Here is a 19,088-nt window from a genome sequence, read left to right on the forward strand (position 1 = left end):
TACGATGAACATGATAACTACTCTCAGAGCAAACTCAATCACAAATGACTGATCTAATAAAATAAATCAGATTTTCTTTTGCTTAGTGATAATGCCCTCAAAGCCAGAGTGGTTATTTTTTTTCTGTGAAACTGCCCTCTCACCTGTCTGTGTCTCCTTGCTCTTGTTGGGCATGTTGTCCCCCCTCTTCTGCCCAGGCCTGTAGTCATAGTTGAGTGTTCTCCTCTGGCCTCTGTCCTGCAGGGGGGTGCATTTCCCCTGACCCCTCCAGTTGGGCTTTTCTTCAGTGCTGGGGCCCAGTTTGTCATGATGGGCAGGGAGGACGTCTCTGCCGCTGGCTCCCCTTTCAGGCTCCTTCCTCTCCTGGGGATATTCTTTGATCGGCCCCTGTCTTTGCTTTGGCTCTTGGAATTTCTTTCGAGGGTCAACATGGGGTTTCCTGTCCTCGGTCCTACCGCCTTTACGGTTTCTGGTTCCCATTTCTAATGATCGGGTTTCTTCTCTGGGCTCAACCGGATCCCAGCGTCCTCCCCCTCCTCCTGTAGCATGGTTTTCCTGGTTCTCCTGCTTGTCCAGAGAGTGAGTAGGTCCTTTAGAGCTCCTCTCTCCTCTCCGTGGCTCCTGGCTGAACCTCCGGGGCTTTTTAGGCCGGGTGTCCTGGTGGTCTTCGTGGGCAGGCCCCACCTCTCCCTCCCGGCCCCCAGGGTCTCGACGCCAGCTAGGCCCGTCAATGGGGGGTCCCCTCTCCATGTGGAGTGGTCCAGGCCTGTAGCCTCCACCACCACCAACCAGTCCATGGTGGCCCCCAGGTATGCTAAGGGGCCCAGTGCCAATTTCAACCCCAGGCCTGTTCCACCTCGGATTCCGGCCCCTTGAGCCCCGGCCACCCGACCCACAACTTCCATTACCCCCTCTTCCTCGACCCCTCTGTACATCCTCTCTGTGGTGGGGAGGAGGATGGAAATTTACTAGGACATTGTCATGGGCATGAGATGATTTGACCCCATGGTGAAAATGTTCTTGCTGCTGCTGCGGCAGTGGGACATAATTATTAGGACTACTCCAGGTACGGTTGTGGTCCACTCTGGCTCGACCCCTCCTGGACTGGTGTTGGTTATGTTTCTGTCGTGATGAAGGCCCATCTGGATTCAAATCCAGAGAGTCTACAATATGAAGACATATAACCAACGTGTTACTGAGTGGCTTAACATGAGTAGCAACCACTGTGTTAACAAATTTGACAGGCAGCAAGTATATCCTTGACACGTGACTCCAAAGACAAGGCGTTTATGTTGACATCTTCGTTCGCCTCGTCTTTGGAGTCGTGTCAAAGATCTGAGTATAACAGATCACCTCTTCTGGACTTTGATACTAGAGCACGTCATCTAGTTAGTTAGGCTTAGTCAACTATCATCACATAAGTAGGCAACACCGTTCACTATTTGTTAGAGGTTCTCACTGGCTTTCTTTAGACAAGCATAGCCATTGCTAAAAGTCCGCATGAGTCCACCAGTACCTAGCCTAGGCTATGTAGCTAACTAGCTAGCCAGCCAGCTTCTCAAGTTAAAGTTAAATGAACACGCGTCTAACAGTGTGGCCACACTGACAACCAAAGACTAGCGAAATGAGTCACTGAGTGAGAGAATTTGTCTCTGTCCGCTAGTTACCGTAACGTTAGTTAAGCTAATGCCGAGTGCAATTTCACAACTGCGCTCAAAACAAACCCTGTAATTTGACTTTGATATGATTTAGCTAAATAGCATGCGAGCTAACTAAAGGGCTAACGTTAGCTATTCTCTTTAAAACTAAAAGGAGCAAGCTAGCTAGCCATCAAGCCAAGTTAGCTACTAGCTAGCCTAACGTTACTTCTTACCTGTGACTGAGCACTCAGCCATTCAACCCCAGCTGATGTAGTTGGCAGTGGCTCACGTTCTTCTCCCACGCGAAGGTTTTTACAGTTGTTGGGAGATTAAATGCCACTGTTTTCATTTATTATTCCCACAATGAAACATAATAACACGTATCCTCTTTCTACATAATTGCCATCTCTTGCCTTGTAGTTGGCACGAGCGCCGACGATTCTTCCAGATCCTGCAAAGGGGTTTGAAGTAATGTCACCCAACTTTATTGAGACTCACAGGCAGGACTGACAATCCTTCTGCTTGGAATAACCAGCAGGGGGACCCTATGTCATCTTGATGCACCATGATCCACAGTGTCACCAGTTACCATTGGGTGAAACTTTTTCCTGGAGAGAATAGAATGAAATGGAATTAAATAAAACTGATCTGAATTTAAAAAAAGAATAGAATAGAACTGAATAGAATAATGTATTGTCCCGCATGGAGAAAATTCTTCCCACAGTCTTGTACAGACAAATGATCCCACCCTTAGGCCTACACACCCATCACATCCATAGTGTCTCAGTGAAAAAGCCAGCCAGACAGACAGACAGGCGCAATAGACTGGTACCTATGGCTTAAGGACAGTCTCAGCAGTAGTGTGGTGGGATCAAGTTCGTCAGAGGCTTTGATAAAGGATGTGTGGACTTGGGTCACTAGGCTGTTGATTTAAAAATATTTCAGAGATAATGCAACTCTGCAAATGGTTAACTCTCTCTGAGATGATGCACCAGGCTATAACAGTTCTGCATCAGCTAGGTCAAATACAGAGTCTTTTATTTCAGTCAAGACTTTTTCAGATAATGAGATTTCATCATTGTCTTTATATAGATGAGGTGTCTTAGGGTTGAGTCACTCAGTCGGTTGTGTGAAGATGTCTGTTCAGACAGTCACTACAGTGAAAAACAGGACAATTACTGGACACATAACAACCACGTGTATAGGCTTTTTCTGACAGGGAAAAAATATAGTTCTGTAATGGAGAGGTGCCAACTGGGAGCCCCAGTCTAAGGTTAAATGGAAGACAGAATAGGGATGATTCCAAATGTTTTTGTTGAACAATATGAAGAATATAGTGTCCTCAAACCCTTTTGTATTTTTTTACCAACAATAAACTTGAAGCTATTGTAAAATTAAACATCGATTTCAACAAAGAACTGTATGTGGTTATCTATGACAAATAGCCTAACTTTCCCCCAGCTGTAGTTCAAATCAGCTCCAGGGGGCAAGGAAACTTCTTGGCTTCTTCTGTTTACCAGATCCCACATTTCCTGTTTGACTGCCTTCTGTATTTCCTCAGTTCCTGTGCCATGAGCTCTTAGATCCTGTTCATTGTAAGTGGCTATTTTCCTGCTCACATGGTGGGTTTGGTTTCTCCCTTCCTGCCCCGCGCTGTGACTGATCTTCACGAGATCCTTTGCGGGAGGACATCACTCTCTCCTTCTCTCAACTCTTTACTCTGTTGAAGGAATATTAAAAATGAGGCTGAAATGATGCGCGCAGCAGGTAGGCCTATTCTTCTTTGCGTCAATCAAGTGGACATTCACTCTCTATTCAGATTCCAAATTGGATGTGCATCGATTTCGGTAAGTTTAGGCGTGGCAGTGTATATTATTTTTCTTTTGAATATGAGCTCTCTTGAAAGGGTTAGAGATGACATTTTTTTCAAACAAATGTTTTATAACTTGTATGTTGGCTACCCAATGAACCTATTAAAATCAATTTATTAATGTATGCAAAACAATGCTTTCTCATCAGAGTACATTCCAGGGTGGTAAAACTATTTATGAATAGACTAGCTGCCTATGATAGGCATATTATTATAAAAGGTTGAGTTGTCTTCATTCATTTTCCTCAGGTTATACCACACTATCTGATGTCTAGAGAGTAACAGAACTCTGCTCATGTGATTCTTATTTATTTGATTTAGGTCATAAGGTGACAGTCAATGAGTCAAGTCATGAGATCCTCCTCTTCCCGTCTGTCAAGTTTCTCTTCTAAAGATTCTTTATGGAATCCGAGTAGGTAAGACCCTCTCAATTCTGTTCGTACTAGCATTCATGTGAAACAGTGTATCACGTCATAATATTCAGAGACTATTCTCTTGATACTTTGTATCTGAAAGCATTCAGTCAAAAACATTTTGGGGTATTTCTCTAGTTTAGTAGCCTGTGTAAATTGACCAGGAGACTAGCCTCTCTGATTAACACTTCTATTCACTGACAATGGTTTTTCTCAATGTTGGAGCGCCAAAATGAGAACATTCCAATGATTCCATACATCAGGGTTGCATGCACTTAATTTTATCACCTGCAGGACGCACACTTGTAGCACCAGATAATAAAATCCCTATTACGGGCAATGGAAATTACCATCAATGTGAATGGATATGTTTTCAGATCTAGTACAGTAACACATTTAAGAGATCTGATAAATATAATGACAATTGTTCAATAAGTAAGCTACAATGTACACCATTGAGGTTTTTCAGTCAGATAAATTATGTTTTAATGCATTTCTTTAGGCTCCAATTAATATAAACTATTGTACATGTTAATAAATAAGCTAATTTTATTTAAATAAAGAACACAGTAGTACAGTCAATTGGTATTTCTAAATCTACATATATAACTGGTAAATATCAGTTGCTATAGGCTATTATGATCATGAATAATAATGTCTAGGCTAATGCTCCGGATGCTTGGAATTTTATATCTTGCCTACATTTTCCTTTTCACATCGCATATTATTCGATGATTTCAGTAGAGCCCCATTAAAAGATTACATAGGTCGGAAATGAAATGGCAGTAGAGTTTTTACTGCGGACTGTCTCTGGGTATTATGTCGGAGATCATGGACATGCGCAGAGTTCTTCCTTGTTTGTCCCCATCATCCGAGGTGGGTGAGCGAGAGAGCGGGGGAGAGGAGAGTGGTTGTGAATGTCAAAACTGCGTTCTGCATTCAAAAATAGAACTGAAAGAAGATAAGAAAATTAACGAAATCCTGCAATTCGAGAGAGCACGGATTATGATAGATTACATACAAATATTTATGATTGTAGAAAGTATTATCGGCAAAAGCCTATCTTAATGAACATCCGCAAAAACGTTACGATGGAATCCGCTGTTCTATTTTACAGCAAGGCAGCATAGGACAGTAATTAAGCGTTTGTGTTTTGGTAATTTAAGCAAGGGATACGGGCGAGGGGAGAAGAGAGGAGGGGGGCGAAATTGTGTCCATTCCCTTTTCCCTTGGGGATAGTGAAGTCATAGGAGAGAACCAACCAAGTAATTCGAGAAGAGACGCGTCTTTGTCATTTCGATTCTATCTCTAGTTTGTAAACTATCAGTTTTCGATCCAGTCACAGAGTTAGACATCTCGTACTTTTCCTCGCCAGTTGTTTTTTCATGATTTAGTATTTTCTCAACAATTCTTGCAATCCTCTTCTGGGCGATTCCCTGCTGAAGGATGCCGGATCAAATATCGGTGTCCGAGTTTCTCTCGGAGACAACAGAGGATTACAATTCTCCTACCACGTCCAGCTTCACGACCCGCCTGCAGAGCTGTAGGAACACAGTCAACGTTCTGGAAGAGGTAAGGCCACATCATGTTAACATTGAGTCAGCCATAGCTGCAGATGGAATTACGTGCAACTTGGTGCAAGAGCGACCATTGCGCATTGATGAATCATGACACCACGGAGATGGCATAGCTACAATAGGCATAGGCTACCCAAATTATACAATTTATGGAAATAGCCTATCCTAAACTACATTTAGTAGTAGCAGGGGCCTGAGCCACTCATTAAAATAGACTCTGCATCTAAGTTGGCGTGTCCAAATGCCCATGCCCAAAGTTGTTCTGTATTCTGCATAATAACCTCAGAAAGTGTCCTTCACAGACAGCACTGTTCTGATGTGCAAACAAAACAAAACCAACATTTCTGTGATAAGCATTCCACCATGGCAAAGTTAGATTGTTATGGCTTGGAATTACTCTGTTTACATGCCGATTATTATCATGATAAACTACCTGCTATCAATTGGAAATATTGGCAACTTTGTAACACTTGCTTCCATTTGCACCAGTTGACATAAAGGCAAGGGTCATGTGAAAATACAAATCTGTTTAATAGGGTTGGACATATCCAGATGTTCATACCTTTATACCGTTCTTGTGGGGTACACGATATTACCGGCAGTGAACACAAGGGTCGCAATTATTATTTTTATATATATATACAGTATATATTTATTTTTTTAAAGTACAAAACAAATTTTGTCAGCAGGGATCTTGATCCAGGAGGGGATTGATTGTCTCAGCTGTAACCAAGAAGATTGATCTCGCAAGCGAGCCACTTAGCTAAGCAAGTTAGCAAACCAAATGGATAGCTGGAGCCCTGAGCTGGATATCATTTATTTGGTCAATCTTAGATTGTTAACTTATGGTTAGTTATAAGCAGTGGCTAAGCATCCCCCCGAACTTTAGGGGCCCCAAACCCAATTTAAATATATATATATATGTTGAATATATATATATATATATTTTACAGTATTGAATTTCTGTATTTCAAAATTCTCCGATAAAAGGTATATACGGTATACCACTGAAGCCTAATTTACTGTCCTTGACAAGCTTGTAGAATCAGTTAGTTCTGTCTCTACCCTACCCCGGCCTACTAGAAGTAAAACAGCCTATATCCCGTTCATATGTATCCTATTCTTTCAAAGCCTAATCATGTGATGTGAACATGCTCTGTATAACACACACTGGCAAAGAACTGTGCTGAGTTGCAATGTTACAACATACAATAATGGTATCCAAAGTATCAGCATAAATGTTTGTTTTTTTGCGTTTTGTAGTGTAGTGATGATGTCATGATAGTCTTCTGTGGTTTGCTCATGCTGAAGCCGATGTTAATTCAGTGCAGTTCGATTAAGCTAGTTTTATACCTACTGCTGCCGGCTGGTGTTGCCAGGCAGAAGGGGAGGATTGGATATGATAGAGGAGAGTAGAGTAGCCAGGCTGTAGCAGCGGAGCGTGTTGGCTGTCTCCACACAGAGTGGGGGTGGGGACGGATGGAGCAGCAAACCCTCCAGCCTCCAGCCACTCACTGAAAGATATTGGTATTTACAGTGATTCCGAATTGGAATGGCTCCACACATATAGCGTTAACATCAGCCTGATTCTGAACCTCAGCATGTTTCGATAGTACTGTGCATCGAGCTGCAGCCTCCCCTTTCAATCGCAATTAGTGCTGGAAGAGCTCGCACGCATGCATGTATGACCTACGCACGCACACACACGCACGCACGCACGCACGCACGCACGCACGCACACACACACACACACACACACACACACACACACACACACACACACACACACACACACACACAATACCACGTCTGATTAGCAAGGTGAGTGTAATCAGGTGAGACAGGTGGAGACCATGGGGAACCATGCATCCCCATACCACCCCCATCTGCGTTGTCTTTGCCTTTAGGAAATGGGGCAACAAAGAAGGCCAGCAGCATGCACCTTTGCCATTCCCCATTAAAACCAACAGAATCTCATTTTTCGATGAATAAAATAGCGATGAAGTCATTGTTGCATCTCTTGAAGTCACTGGTTTAATGTTCTCACAAAGTGTATATAAATAGCAGCCACGGCAGATAATCGACGCTGATAATCATTGCTCTCCCTATCGATTCTATATCACAGTGTCCAGTGGTCTCATCCTCAATTTCCAACGTGTAGTAAGGAGGCAAGAGAGAGAACAGAGAAGTTTTATAGATTCAGTATTTGAATCCATTGCATTTTGCCACTCCTTCAAGCCAGGAAACAGCAGACTGTGATATACACTACAGCCAGGCTTGTTGAGAACTAAGACAAAATGTGAAGATGTTGCTGCATCCTCTGAAAACAAGGCTAAACAAGGCTAAAGAAACACCCTAAAGTAGTCAGAGAACTTAGGTTTCAATTAAATAACGTATAAGACAATCTCTGTTTATTGTTTCTCACCCAATAGTGATAGCAATGTTATTATCAGTGACCTCAAGTTAACAAAGTCTTCCACATGGAAAGAGCCTTAGTAAATGGAATATACAGTATACAGTATGCTTAGATGGAAAGTTGATAGTACATGCTGCACAGATGTACGAAATGGTTGACAAATTAGCCTTTTCTCTCAGAATGGCTGGTTATGGGCAATGGGTCATAGCATTTAGAAGTTCCAAATGTCTCTCCCCGAAGGTTTATAGTACAATAATAGAAAAATCTGAAAAACAGAACTGGACCCATGTTTATTCTCCACACGGATCACATTTTTTTCGTTTAGTGTAACAAGGAAAGGCTCGCGTCATGAATCACCTTTCTGGCTCTGTGCCTTCCAGCTCAGAGAGAGAGACTGCAGCACAAACGAAAAACATCTGTTGGATGGGCCGCCATGTGCTCCCTGCCCGGGCTGTAGCGGTAGCCACTCTTAAATCCTAGCCCGGATCACATGACGGGAATCATTAGACTTGCAAAAAAAAGAGCAGGAACGTATACTCCTTTCTTCATTGAACAAAGCCAAGATGCCATTGAATCAAGCTTTTTTCCCAAAACATTGATCTAAAATGAGTAAAGAGCAGAACACCACGTCAGGGTTCCTGCACTGGAATACGACATCCACCTTCCAGATGGCATTCCTCCTCGCACACTTTATGGATCTCCAACTCTGTAAAAGTTATATAGTATTCCAGGACTCCTGCAGCATTGCCATGACCTCTGAAAATAATTAGGGTGAAAAAGGTTGGTCATGTAGCATTTGAAGAGAAACAACCAAAGACATAAAAGTATTAAAGTAGGCCTGTTTGTTATTGTCTACATTTTCAACGTAACCAGTGAGGAAAATTGGGAGGCCATTCTCTCATCTCTCTCTTCTCAGAAATGGTAAAGAAGGCCCCTTTTCCCATCTTCATTCACTCTATTTGAGTGCAGAGCACTTAGAAAAGCCATACCCCAAGACTTACCGCTCCTGTCTTCACTACACACCTTCTTCCAAGGTCTCCAAGCAATTTCCTCATTATGTTGATGAGGTAAATTATGCAAAGGTTCAGGGTGAATATTTCATGGTGTAACCTGAGGGGGGAGAGCTGACCTGCAAGTAGAGGAGAACAGTCGTCAGCCTCCCTCCTCAGGCTTCTAAACACACAGAGTCATCGAAAGGTGCAGAGAGGGAGAGCTGCAGCGACATACAAACTTCGTACTCCAACTCCACACCTGAATTATTTATGGGTGGCTGCTTGGAGAGACAAAGAGGTTCACGATTCCCCCCTCATACCAGCACTGACCTTATTAACACAACCCGGTTCGCCCAGTCACAACAGGGAAAATCTCCCTTACATGTTTACTGTTTATGTTTGGATCAGTGCTAAAATGAAATATGGAAAACAATGAACAGCGAGATGGGCAAGATAGATGGCTAATAATAACCAGAGCCGCGTTCTTATGTGCCGTCTTGGATAACAGGAAGTGACATCATTATGGTGTTGAGGGCAGTAATGGAAGCTTGTTTGGTTAATTCACACCTATGCCCAATAATACATGAGGAATGTTCTAAAGAATGGTTAGACGATATTCATTCTCGTCTGCAATTCAATTCCCTGAACGGTTCAGGGAAATGTGTGGAGAAGGACTTCATGTGCAGACAGGGTTAGTTAAGCTTCCCTCTCTTTCTTAGGGAAATCGTAAGAAGATTTCCGCAGCTTTTTCCAATGAGAAACTTGCAGTTCCAACTTATCCTGATCTTGGCATCTTTGACCTCTATTCTCATCCGATACAATGTGGAAATTTGGGTAGAATTTAGTTGAGACTAATGTTCCCTCTAAGCTGCGCGCAACACGCGCAGCTCCCTGGGACTGCTGGGCAGAAGAAATATCAGCCTGCGCAGAGAAGCACAAGATTGAACTTTACTCAACTTTATAGTTTTCCCCTTTAGTTAACACTATCAACTTTTCCCTCTACTGTGCGAATTGTGATCGAATCAAGGCAATATTAACCACTTTCAATGCAACATGCCGAAACAAAAGGAACTATGCAAGAGATTTTCTTGTAGGCAGAGCGCATTGGAGTAGGCTTCTATTGCATTGACAGGCATAACTCTACACAGACCAGTGCGCCATAACCAATCAGAGCTGCCGTATCCCTATATGCAAATAGTACATTTCCATATATGGATCTGTGACATTCACTTTTAACTGGACTGTGTTTACATCAGGAATGGTTGCGAGTTTATGTGCTTTTTTTGAGATCCCAGCAAGAGCTGCATGTACACAACCGTTCAAAAGTTTGGGGTCACTTAGAAATGTCCTTGTTTTTGAAAGAAAAGCACATTTTTTGTCCATTAAAATAACATCAATTTGATCAGAAATACAGTGTAGACATTGTTAATGTTGTAAATGACTATTGTGGCTAGAATCTGCAGATTTTATATGGAATATCTACATAGGCGTACAAAGGCCCATTATCAGCAACCATCGTTGTGTGAGCTAATCCAAGTTTATCATTTTAAAAGGCTAATTGATCATTAGAAAACCCTTTTACAATTATGTTAGCACAGCTGAAAACTGTTGTTATGATTAAAGAAGCAATAAAACTGGCCTTCTTTAGACTAGTTGAGTATCTGGAGAATCAGCATTTGTGGGTTCGATTACAGGCATAAAATGGCCAGAAACAAAGCAATGTCTTCTGAAACTCGTCAGTCTATTCTTGTTCTGAGAAATGAAGGATATTCTATGCGAGAAATTGCCAAGAAACTGAAGATCTGGTACAACACTGTGTACTACTTCCTTCACAGAACAGAGCAAACTGTCTCTAACCAGAATAGAAAGAGGAGTAGGAGGCCCCAGTGCCCAACTGAGCAAGAGGACAAGTACATTAGAGTGTCTAGTTTGAGAAACAGACGCCTCACAAGTCCTCAACTGGCAGCTTCTTAAATAGTACCCGCAAAACACCAATCTCAACGTCAACAGTGAAGAGGCGACTCTGGGATGCTGGCCTTCTAGGCAGAGTTGCAAAGAAAAAGCCATATCTCAGACTGGCCAATAAGAAGAAAAGATGAAGATGGGCAAAAGAACACAGACACTGGACAGAGGAACTTTGCCTAGAAGGCCAGCATCCCGGAGTCGCCTCTTCACTGTTGACGTTGAGACTGGTGTTTTGCGGGTACTATTTAATGAAGCTGCCAGTTGAGGACCTGTGTGGCGTCTGTTTCTCAAACTAGACACTCTAATGTACTTGTCCTCTTGCTCAGTTGTGCACTGGGGCCTCCCACTCATCTTCAGTTGTGCACCGGGGCCTCCCACTGGCCAGAAACAAAGAACAGAAGTTATTTGTTTCTGGCCATTTTGAGCCTGTAATCGAACCCACAAATGCTGATTCTCCAGATACTCAACTAGTCTAAAGAAGGCCAGTTTTATTGCTTCTTTAATTAGCACAACAGTTTTCAGCTGTGCTAGCATAATTGCAAAAGGGTTTTCTAATGATTAATTCGCTTTTTAAAATTATAAACTTTATGTAACGGCAGTCTAGCTCTTCCTCCTCCTCGGACGAGGAGAGGCGAGAAGGATCGGAGGACCAATGTGCAGCGTGGTAAGTTTCCATGATTTAATATGCACGAAAACAATACACGAATACAAAATAACAAAACAAACTAACCGTAACAGTCCCGTGTGGCACAAACACTGACACAGGAAACAACCACCCACAAATCCCCAACACAAAACAAGCCACCTATATATGATTCTCAATCAGGGACAACGATTGACAGCTGCCTCTGATTGAGAAACATATTAGGCCGAACACAGAAACAGACAAACTAGACACACAACATAGAATTCCCACCCAGCTCACGTCCTGACCAACACTAAAACAAGCAAAACACATAAGCACTATGGTCAGGACGTGACAGATTAGCTAACATAACGTGCCATTGGAACACAGGAGTGATGGTTGCTGATAATGGGCCTCTGTACGCCTATGTAGATATTCCATTAAAAAATGTGCCGTTTCCAGCTACAATAGTAATGTGCAACATTAACAATGTCTACCCTGTATTTCTAATCAATTTGATGTTATTTAATGGACAATATTTTTTTTTATATTCAAAAACAAGGACCCCAAACAAGGACCCCTAAGTGACCCCAAACCCAAAAATATATAGGGGTTTGGAAATGATGAAGACAATTACATTGATGGAAGCTACAATCTATATGCAATATTAAAGCTGATCCACCCCCCCCCCCCCCCCCAAAAAAAAGCTTCACCTCTATGCGCTCAAATGTGATCAGACAAACACACGAGCACAGGAATACATAAAATCGAAAGACATACATCTTGAAGGTGAGCCAAGTACAAGACTGATGACACTGGTGAAATGTTATATCATCACGATGAGCATGAATGTGTTGAGTAGAGGTCAAAGTGGCAGACTGCTGCAAGGTCCAGTTGTATTTGAACCAGCTATTGGAAGTGTCTTCGTAGCTGGTGTTTGCTAAGACCAGGGTGAAGATAGCGTGGCTTAGGGATGGGCATTTGAAATGATTTCACCATTCGAATATCATGATTTTTTTTTCTGTTATCCGGATAGTCTAAATGGATGGTAAAGGGGAAAAAAAAGTTTATATTTTTTTAACATTAATGTGAACTTGCACGCACAACTCAGGAGAGGCGGTGCACTCTGCTTGTTGTCTCAGCACAGACGGGTGGGAGAGGGACCGGTGTGTCACAGGAGGGAGAGAGACACAGAGGCCCATTGTAAATACAACCCATATTTATGTTGATTTATTTTCCCTTTTTATACTTTCACTATTTGCACATCGTTACAACACTGTATATATACGTTATATATACATAATATGACATTTGAAATGTCTTTATTCTTTTGGAGTGTAATGTTTACTGTTCATTTTTATTGTTTATTTCACTTTTGTTTATTATCTAGTTCACTTGCTTTGGCAATGTTAGCATATGTTTCCCATGCCAATTAAGCCCTTGAATTGAATTGAATTGAGAAAAAGTAGCCAAACCGACTCGCGTAAGTTAGACAAACTTGTTTCTGCTATAGGTTATCTAGCATCTCATCTGGTAGTGTCCATCTTGACTGCATCAAATTAATGTAAAGAAGCTAGCTAGCTAGCAACACTAGCCAGCTAAGTTAGTTAGCCAGCTAGCTAGCGAGTCTAATTGAGGTTATTTTGCTGTGCTCCCAGTGTCCTTGTCTACAACAACTCAAGTCATAACAACAGCCTACCTGTTGATTGATCATTGTGGCCTACTCCTTCTTATTTTGCCAATTTAATTGCGTAATTGTTATTCCATTTGCATTGATTAGAAATCTCCCACTTCACTCGCTACACATGGAGCCTCTGACGGTAGTGCTGCTTTGATTGACCGACAATAAAAAGCTACACACGTGAAAGTGTGTAGGATACCGGTACATCTTTTTTTATGAGGCTCACTCATAAAAACGGTCGTAAAACTGTTGTTTTATTAAAATGTTTAATTGCATGATCTATCCGATTCTCCGTTCGTTCACTTCAAAGACATTAATCCATTGCTACATAATGTATGTAGCAATGTCACATAGATAATATTCATTACATTTTAGACAATGCCTTTTCATTAAAATAGGCCTATTTATATATATATTTTTTTTAAGAATACTCTGGCAAGTAATCGAATACTAACGTCCGTTCGGATATTCTAATAACTGTGCCCATCCCTAGTGTGGCTCAAACAAGCTTCAGTAAGTCAATCACAAGGCCACCAAAGTGGTTAGACTTTGACAAGAGCATATGCCTCTACAACTGAAAATGTTCTCTTCCCCATTTGTCAAAAAATGGGGCACGATTCTAACAGGAAGGGCGGAGAACAGATTTCATTGGCAGGACATGAGTGAACATCCCTTTCTCTGGCCTGGAGCTGGGGGAAGCTTGAACTTTCCGAGTCAGGACAAGGGAAATAGGCGGATGTAACATTTCCGAAAGTAACTGAGGTCAGACTATCTCACATAGAAAGATTTAAGGCAGCTTTTGTGTCCTAGCCTGCCTCAGGTGTTGGCCAGAGAGGGAGGCAGGGCAGAGAAGGGAACATGTGTTGAGTAAAGGCTGAAGAGGGTGGCTCCTCAGCTGTGTTGAGTGTGGTCAGGCTATGGAGGAGGACTATGAGGCTGGTTCCAGTGTTGAGGCAGGTTCCAGGTTTCAACACTGGCTCAAATCAGTTGTTGATAGGACTTAGACAAGTTGTAAATGCAACAAGTACTGATATTGTATCATATAATAGCACTCACAGCTATAAAAACAAATACAAAATGATCTGAGACATTTATGGTCTGTTTACATATATTTTAGAGGCTATTTATACAGAAATGGCTATACAATCTGTATAAACAGTATTTATAATTATACGACAATATTTTACATCTTTCATGGAAAACATTCACCACGGAGCTATCCGCATAAGGCTGAATTGCCTGTCCATGGCCAGGAGAAGCAAAGGTTTCCTCTTAAACCCAACGGTCCACATCAACCCAGTAACCTCAATGAATGACAGTCACAGAGTTCATAATTAAACATGAACTCCGTTCACTAGATATGGGCCATGCTTGCCTACTCTCACTCCGTCACCTGAATAAAATGGGGGGGGGGGGCAGGTCAACTTGAGAGTTGCTTGACGTTCCCTTTAAGAAAACTTGACCAAAATGTCAATCACTAACTGAAGTAGCATAGGGTACGAGGCAATTCCTTTTGTGTAACTGAAGACATTTTCAAGTTCAAGACCTCTTAAGCTAAATTCATTCCCTGTTCGTTCACTTCAAAGACATTAATCCAAAATAAATATTTTAGACGCAGTACAAACAGCCACCTCTCATTGAACCACCTTCTTTTGTGATCAACCTTCAAGCCAACTTATTGATTTATAACACCATCATAAGGGAGGAAAATAGTCTGAAAACATTGAAACTGTCACAAAAAGATCTAAGAATCGCTCTCGCCAATGCGATGTAGGTCAGCAATGAGGCCTGCTGGTATGAGTACAGTAAGCCAAACTCCAATTCCACCAGCAACACAAACAAACCATTCAACTCAAAGTAACAATTGTATTATTAATCTTGCTCTTATCTGATCAGTGATTGGCTGATATCTCTACCACTACCACCTCAGCTTCCTGCCCTCAAACCACAAGCAGTAAATCCAAAGGCATCTGGCTGTGAGAGCCAAGGAATGAGCCGCTCGCCGCGCTTCGATAAAACACACATCAGAAGTAGCGTATTATTTCTAGTCCCTAAGTGTTTTCGTTCCATTCCACACCTGAACCATACCAGAGTTACAGCCTAGATTCCTGCGCTTTACATCATTCCTTGACGTTTTCTAATGACATGTATAAAGTTTCACAGTTTATGGGATTTTGTCGGTGAAAGAGCCGCTATTCCAAAACCACAAGTGTATACATTCTCACTGGCCACGGTGATATCCACACACTTGAGCCGTAGAAAATACCAAACAGGGATATTTTTACTGAGTATCTCCTCATTCTTTCCTCTCAACCTCAGACATGATGGCCTCCCTTCTACTGCATGATAATGTCACATTCAGGAGATAGTCATGTCTGAAGTAGTATCGGTCTAGACCAGTCCTCTTAGACAACATCCTGTTAATGTTGTAAGATTTCGTCTCATTGTTGTTATCAACTGTCCTAAGCCAGTGTTAAGGCAGTTCCAGGGGGGCAGAGTGACCTCTGTAGGCACTAGGGAAACTTTGCCGTTCTGAGGGAGCCAGCTTGTGTAACTCCACATCTGCGCCAACAAGCCATCTTCTGGCAGGCATGTTCAGCACTTCAGATGAAACGCTATATCAAATGCCCAGCTGACAACATACACACAACCGTGTGCAGGCACACACACACACACACCGGGGCTCAACACCATCGTCTCCTCTTGAAGCAGAGCGTCAGCGTTGGAGTGTTTACCCCTCAGGCCAGAAGAAGAGCATCCATTAGTGTCAACGCTGCCATCCCCAACCCCCAGGCCTTGACTCTCACAGTCCTAGAGGAAATCCATTGACCCCAGCGCTCATAAACTCATAGAGAAAAGGAGGGGCTTGTTGTAAATGAAGGAAAAGAAAATGCAGATTTCGGGTTCTTTTGTTTCAATACCGGGTTCAGACACTGGCCGAATCCAAGCGTCCCATTGCCAATTTGCCACGCCTCAGGACGAAGACGTGTTGTGACCCGGTTAGGACCCCAACACGCCCTTTCCAAACCTCCTTAAAGAAATTCTCCAGCGATATTTCGAATCTATCTGTGGCGTGTCTCTTTCACAGCGGGACGGTTCGGGGGCTTTGTGTTTGGATGCTGTTTCAGTTGCTTGTTTGTTGGTTTGTTTGCTGTCTGAGAGATCAGGGAAATTGTATAATCGGTCTCTGGTCGGGGTTTCCAGCTGTTGGCCTACCTTCCCTTCCTGCCACAGCATCATCAAGGGCTATTAGCAGTGGATTAGCCCCTGACCATGCTTAGCTCCGGCAGTGGGGCATTTAGGGCTGTGATCCCTTTTCTTTCCCTGATTTAGGCGAAGGGAGGGTGTGGGATATGGAGTGTCCAAGGCGAGGGGGTTCCACATCTGTCTGGGGCCCTCCATTGAAGACCACCGGTGTTAAACTGACTCGGACATGGACTCGGACACCCCCACCATGCAATCGCCAGCCTTCTCCTCTCGCTCTCTAATGGAGCTCAGCAACAACAGAGCCATCAGATCTGATGGGCTTACATGGTACTTTTAAACAGTGACCTCCGATTGAACCCCCCTTGTTACTATGGGAGATACTGCCTCGCTCGGGGGATTATGAGTCACGATTTATAATGCTGAAACATTTTTATATGACAGCCCTTTGCATGCACTTTTAAATGACAGTTATGCGGTTGAACTAGCGTGGAAAATGTGATGGGACGTCAGTGTGAGAGAGGCAAGTAATGCAATATGCCGCTGTACACTGTTCTGTTTCATTTGCCTGTATGAGACACAGGGGCCAATTATAAAAAGCCCAAACTACATCATTAATTCAGCTTACCACATCTGTCCTGAGTTGTGAATGTTGTTGGGGTACGAAACCTGCATATAGTCTGCAATTATTGCGTTATGTAAAACCTGGCTATGATGAAACGTCTCGTTCTCTTGAATTATTCAGTTTTCGTTTGACATTTTCTTGTTGAGAAAATCGCATCTTACCAAACCGAGAAATCTATGCTAGAATAGATCTTTCTAATCGCAGGTTGAGCAGTGCTATAAAAAGTAGAAAAACCATACTATGAAATAGATGAATGCACTTTTACACCTCTCTTGCTAACAGAAGACCTTTAAAGGCAGATGCATCATGTGATTTCTCCGTTTTATTGTTGACCAAAATGTATGTCTTATTTAACCTCACCCAGTTTGATTGGGGAGTGAGGGGTATGCAGCAGATATTTTCAGTAAAGTAGACACTGAAGCTGTAATAAGTTATAACGCCCTGGTTCTAGCTCCTAGATAAATTTGCAGTTTTCTCCCTGCTCATCCAGTGTCCCATCAGCCCAGCCAGTCAATTCATTAACATGATCTCCAATCTAGTCATTATTTCCCCTTGCCTCTAGCCTAACATTTGGTTTGCAACAACGAGGGGTTGTACAAATGTTGTCTTTCAACATTTGCAAAATAGTTTGAATATTGAAATTTGATCTCCTCTGTCTATTGAGAATAACGTGTCAGGACGAGACTGACATCTTTTTTCAGCCAGTCGAAATCATGAATCAGCATATTTTTTATGGATATATACGGTACTCAGCTCTGTTTGTAACTTCATTTTTAACTTATTTTGTACATAATGTTGCTGCTACAGTCTCTTATGACCGAAAATATCTTCTGGACATCAGAACAGCGAGTACTCACCTTGAACTGGAAGAAGCTTTTTCCTTTTAACGAGTCCGACGAGAGGGATATACTGCTTTCCCGGGAACAGGCCCAAATCCCCGTCATTTGCGTGAAGAAAATACAGAGGAAAAGGGGGCGCAGGTCGGGCTGCCTTCTGGGAATCCGTAGGCGAGTAAACTCCCTCTGCCGTCCGTTCTACTGGCTAACGTGCAATCATTGGAAAAGAAAATTGATGACCTACGATTACAATTATCCTACCCACGGGACATTAAATACTGTAATGTCTTATGTTTCACCGAGTCGTGGCTGAACGACGACACTGATAATATAGAGCTGGCAGGATTTTCCATGCACCGGCAGAACAGAGAAGAAGCTACGTCTGGTAAGATGAGTGGTGAGGGTGAGTGTCTATTTGTCAATAATAGCTGGTGTGCGATGTTTAATATTAAAGAAGTCTCAAGGTATTGCTCGCCTGAGGTAGAGTACCTTATGATAAGCTGTAGACCACACTATCTATCAAGAGAGTTTTCATCTATATTATTCGTAGCCGTCTATTTACCACCGCAGACCGATGCTGGCACTAAGACCGCACTCATTCAACTCTATAAGGCCATAAGCAAACAAGAAAATGCTCATCCAGAAGTGGTACTTCTAGTGGCCGGGGACTTTAATGCAGGCAAACTTAAATCAGTTTTACCAATTTTTTACCGGCATACCACATGTGCAACCAGAGGGAAAAAACTTTGACCACCTTTGCTCCACACACAGAGATGCATACAAAGCTCTCCCCCGCCCTCCATTTGGCAAATCTGACCATAATTCTATCCTCCTGATTCCTGCTTACAAGCAAAAGCAAAAACTAAAGCAGGAAGTACCAGAAAGTGCTCAGATGACGCGGATGCTATGCTACAGGACTGTTTTTCTAGCACAGACTGGAATATGTTCAGGGATTCATCCAATGGCATTGAGGAGTATACCACCTCAGTCATCGGCTTCATCAATAAGTGCATTGACGACGTCGTTCCTTGTTCCTTGTCAGTCATTGGCTCATTGACGAAATTAGCATTCAGACAATATCTTTGATTAAATCAATCAAAAACCTTTATTAATGCAATTGCAGACAGAAGTTGACAACAGGAACATAGCATGCATGTTTCCGAGTAAGTTCTGCAAAATAGTAAAGGGTCCAAGTTATTTTATTAATCCCGAAGTCCAGCCTTAGTGATGTCACTGCCTATGTC

The 19,088-nt window shown here is 42.5% G+C and overlaps 2 protein-coding genes across 7 annotated transcripts in view; one reads left to right on the forward strand and one right to left on the reverse strand.

The window, feature by feature from the left end:
* The window catches only part of LOC129822740 (transcriptional repressor NF-X1-like), a 30,336-nt gene extending 28,214 nt beyond the window's left edge, over positions 1-2,122 (reverse strand). Inside the window, exons 1-2 of one of the 2 annotated variants that reach the window (XR_008754523.1) lie at positions 1,874-2,122; positions 144-1,163 (exon numbers count right to left, since the gene is read on the reverse strand). Coding sequence is in view for 1 of the 2 variants with exons in the window: in XM_055881107.1 (XP_055737082.1) it covers positions 144-1,163; positions 1,874-1,895 (1,042 nt within the window). In the remaining variant the exon portion in view is untranslated. The remainder of the gene's footprint in view (positions 1-143; positions 1,164-1,873) is intronic. The other variant, XM_055881107.1, reaches the window with a different exon arrangement.
* A 1,183-nt stretch (positions 2,123-3,305) lies between these two features.
* The window catches only part of LOC129822741 (arf-GAP with SH3 domain, ANK repeat and PH domain-containing protein 1-like), an 80,407-nt gene continuing 64,624 nt past the window's right edge, over positions 3,306-19,088 (forward strand). For 2 of the 5 annotated variants that reach the window (XM_055881108.1, XM_055881111.1), the window contains exons 1-3: positions 3,306-3,487; positions 3,832-3,926; positions 5,369-5,495. In XM_055881108.1, the coding sequence (XP_055737083.1) occupies positions 3,850-3,926; positions 5,369-5,495 (204 nt within the window). In that variant the 5' untranslated portion in view covers positions 3,306-3,487; positions 3,832-3,849. Of the gene's footprint in view, positions 3,488-3,831; positions 3,927-4,805; positions 5,496-19,088 lie in introns of those variants that run through there. The other 3 variants (XM_055881113.1, XM_055881109.1, XM_055881112.1) reach the window with 3 other exon arrangements.

The sequence above is a fragment of the Salvelinus fontinalis genome, chromosome 25 (assembly GCF_029448725.1).
Source record: "Salvelinus fontinalis isolate EN_2023a chromosome 25, ASM2944872v1, whole genome shotgun sequence".
Lineage (NCBI taxonomy): Eukaryota > Metazoa > Chordata > Actinopteri > Salmoniformes > Salmonidae > Salvelinus > Salvelinus fontinalis.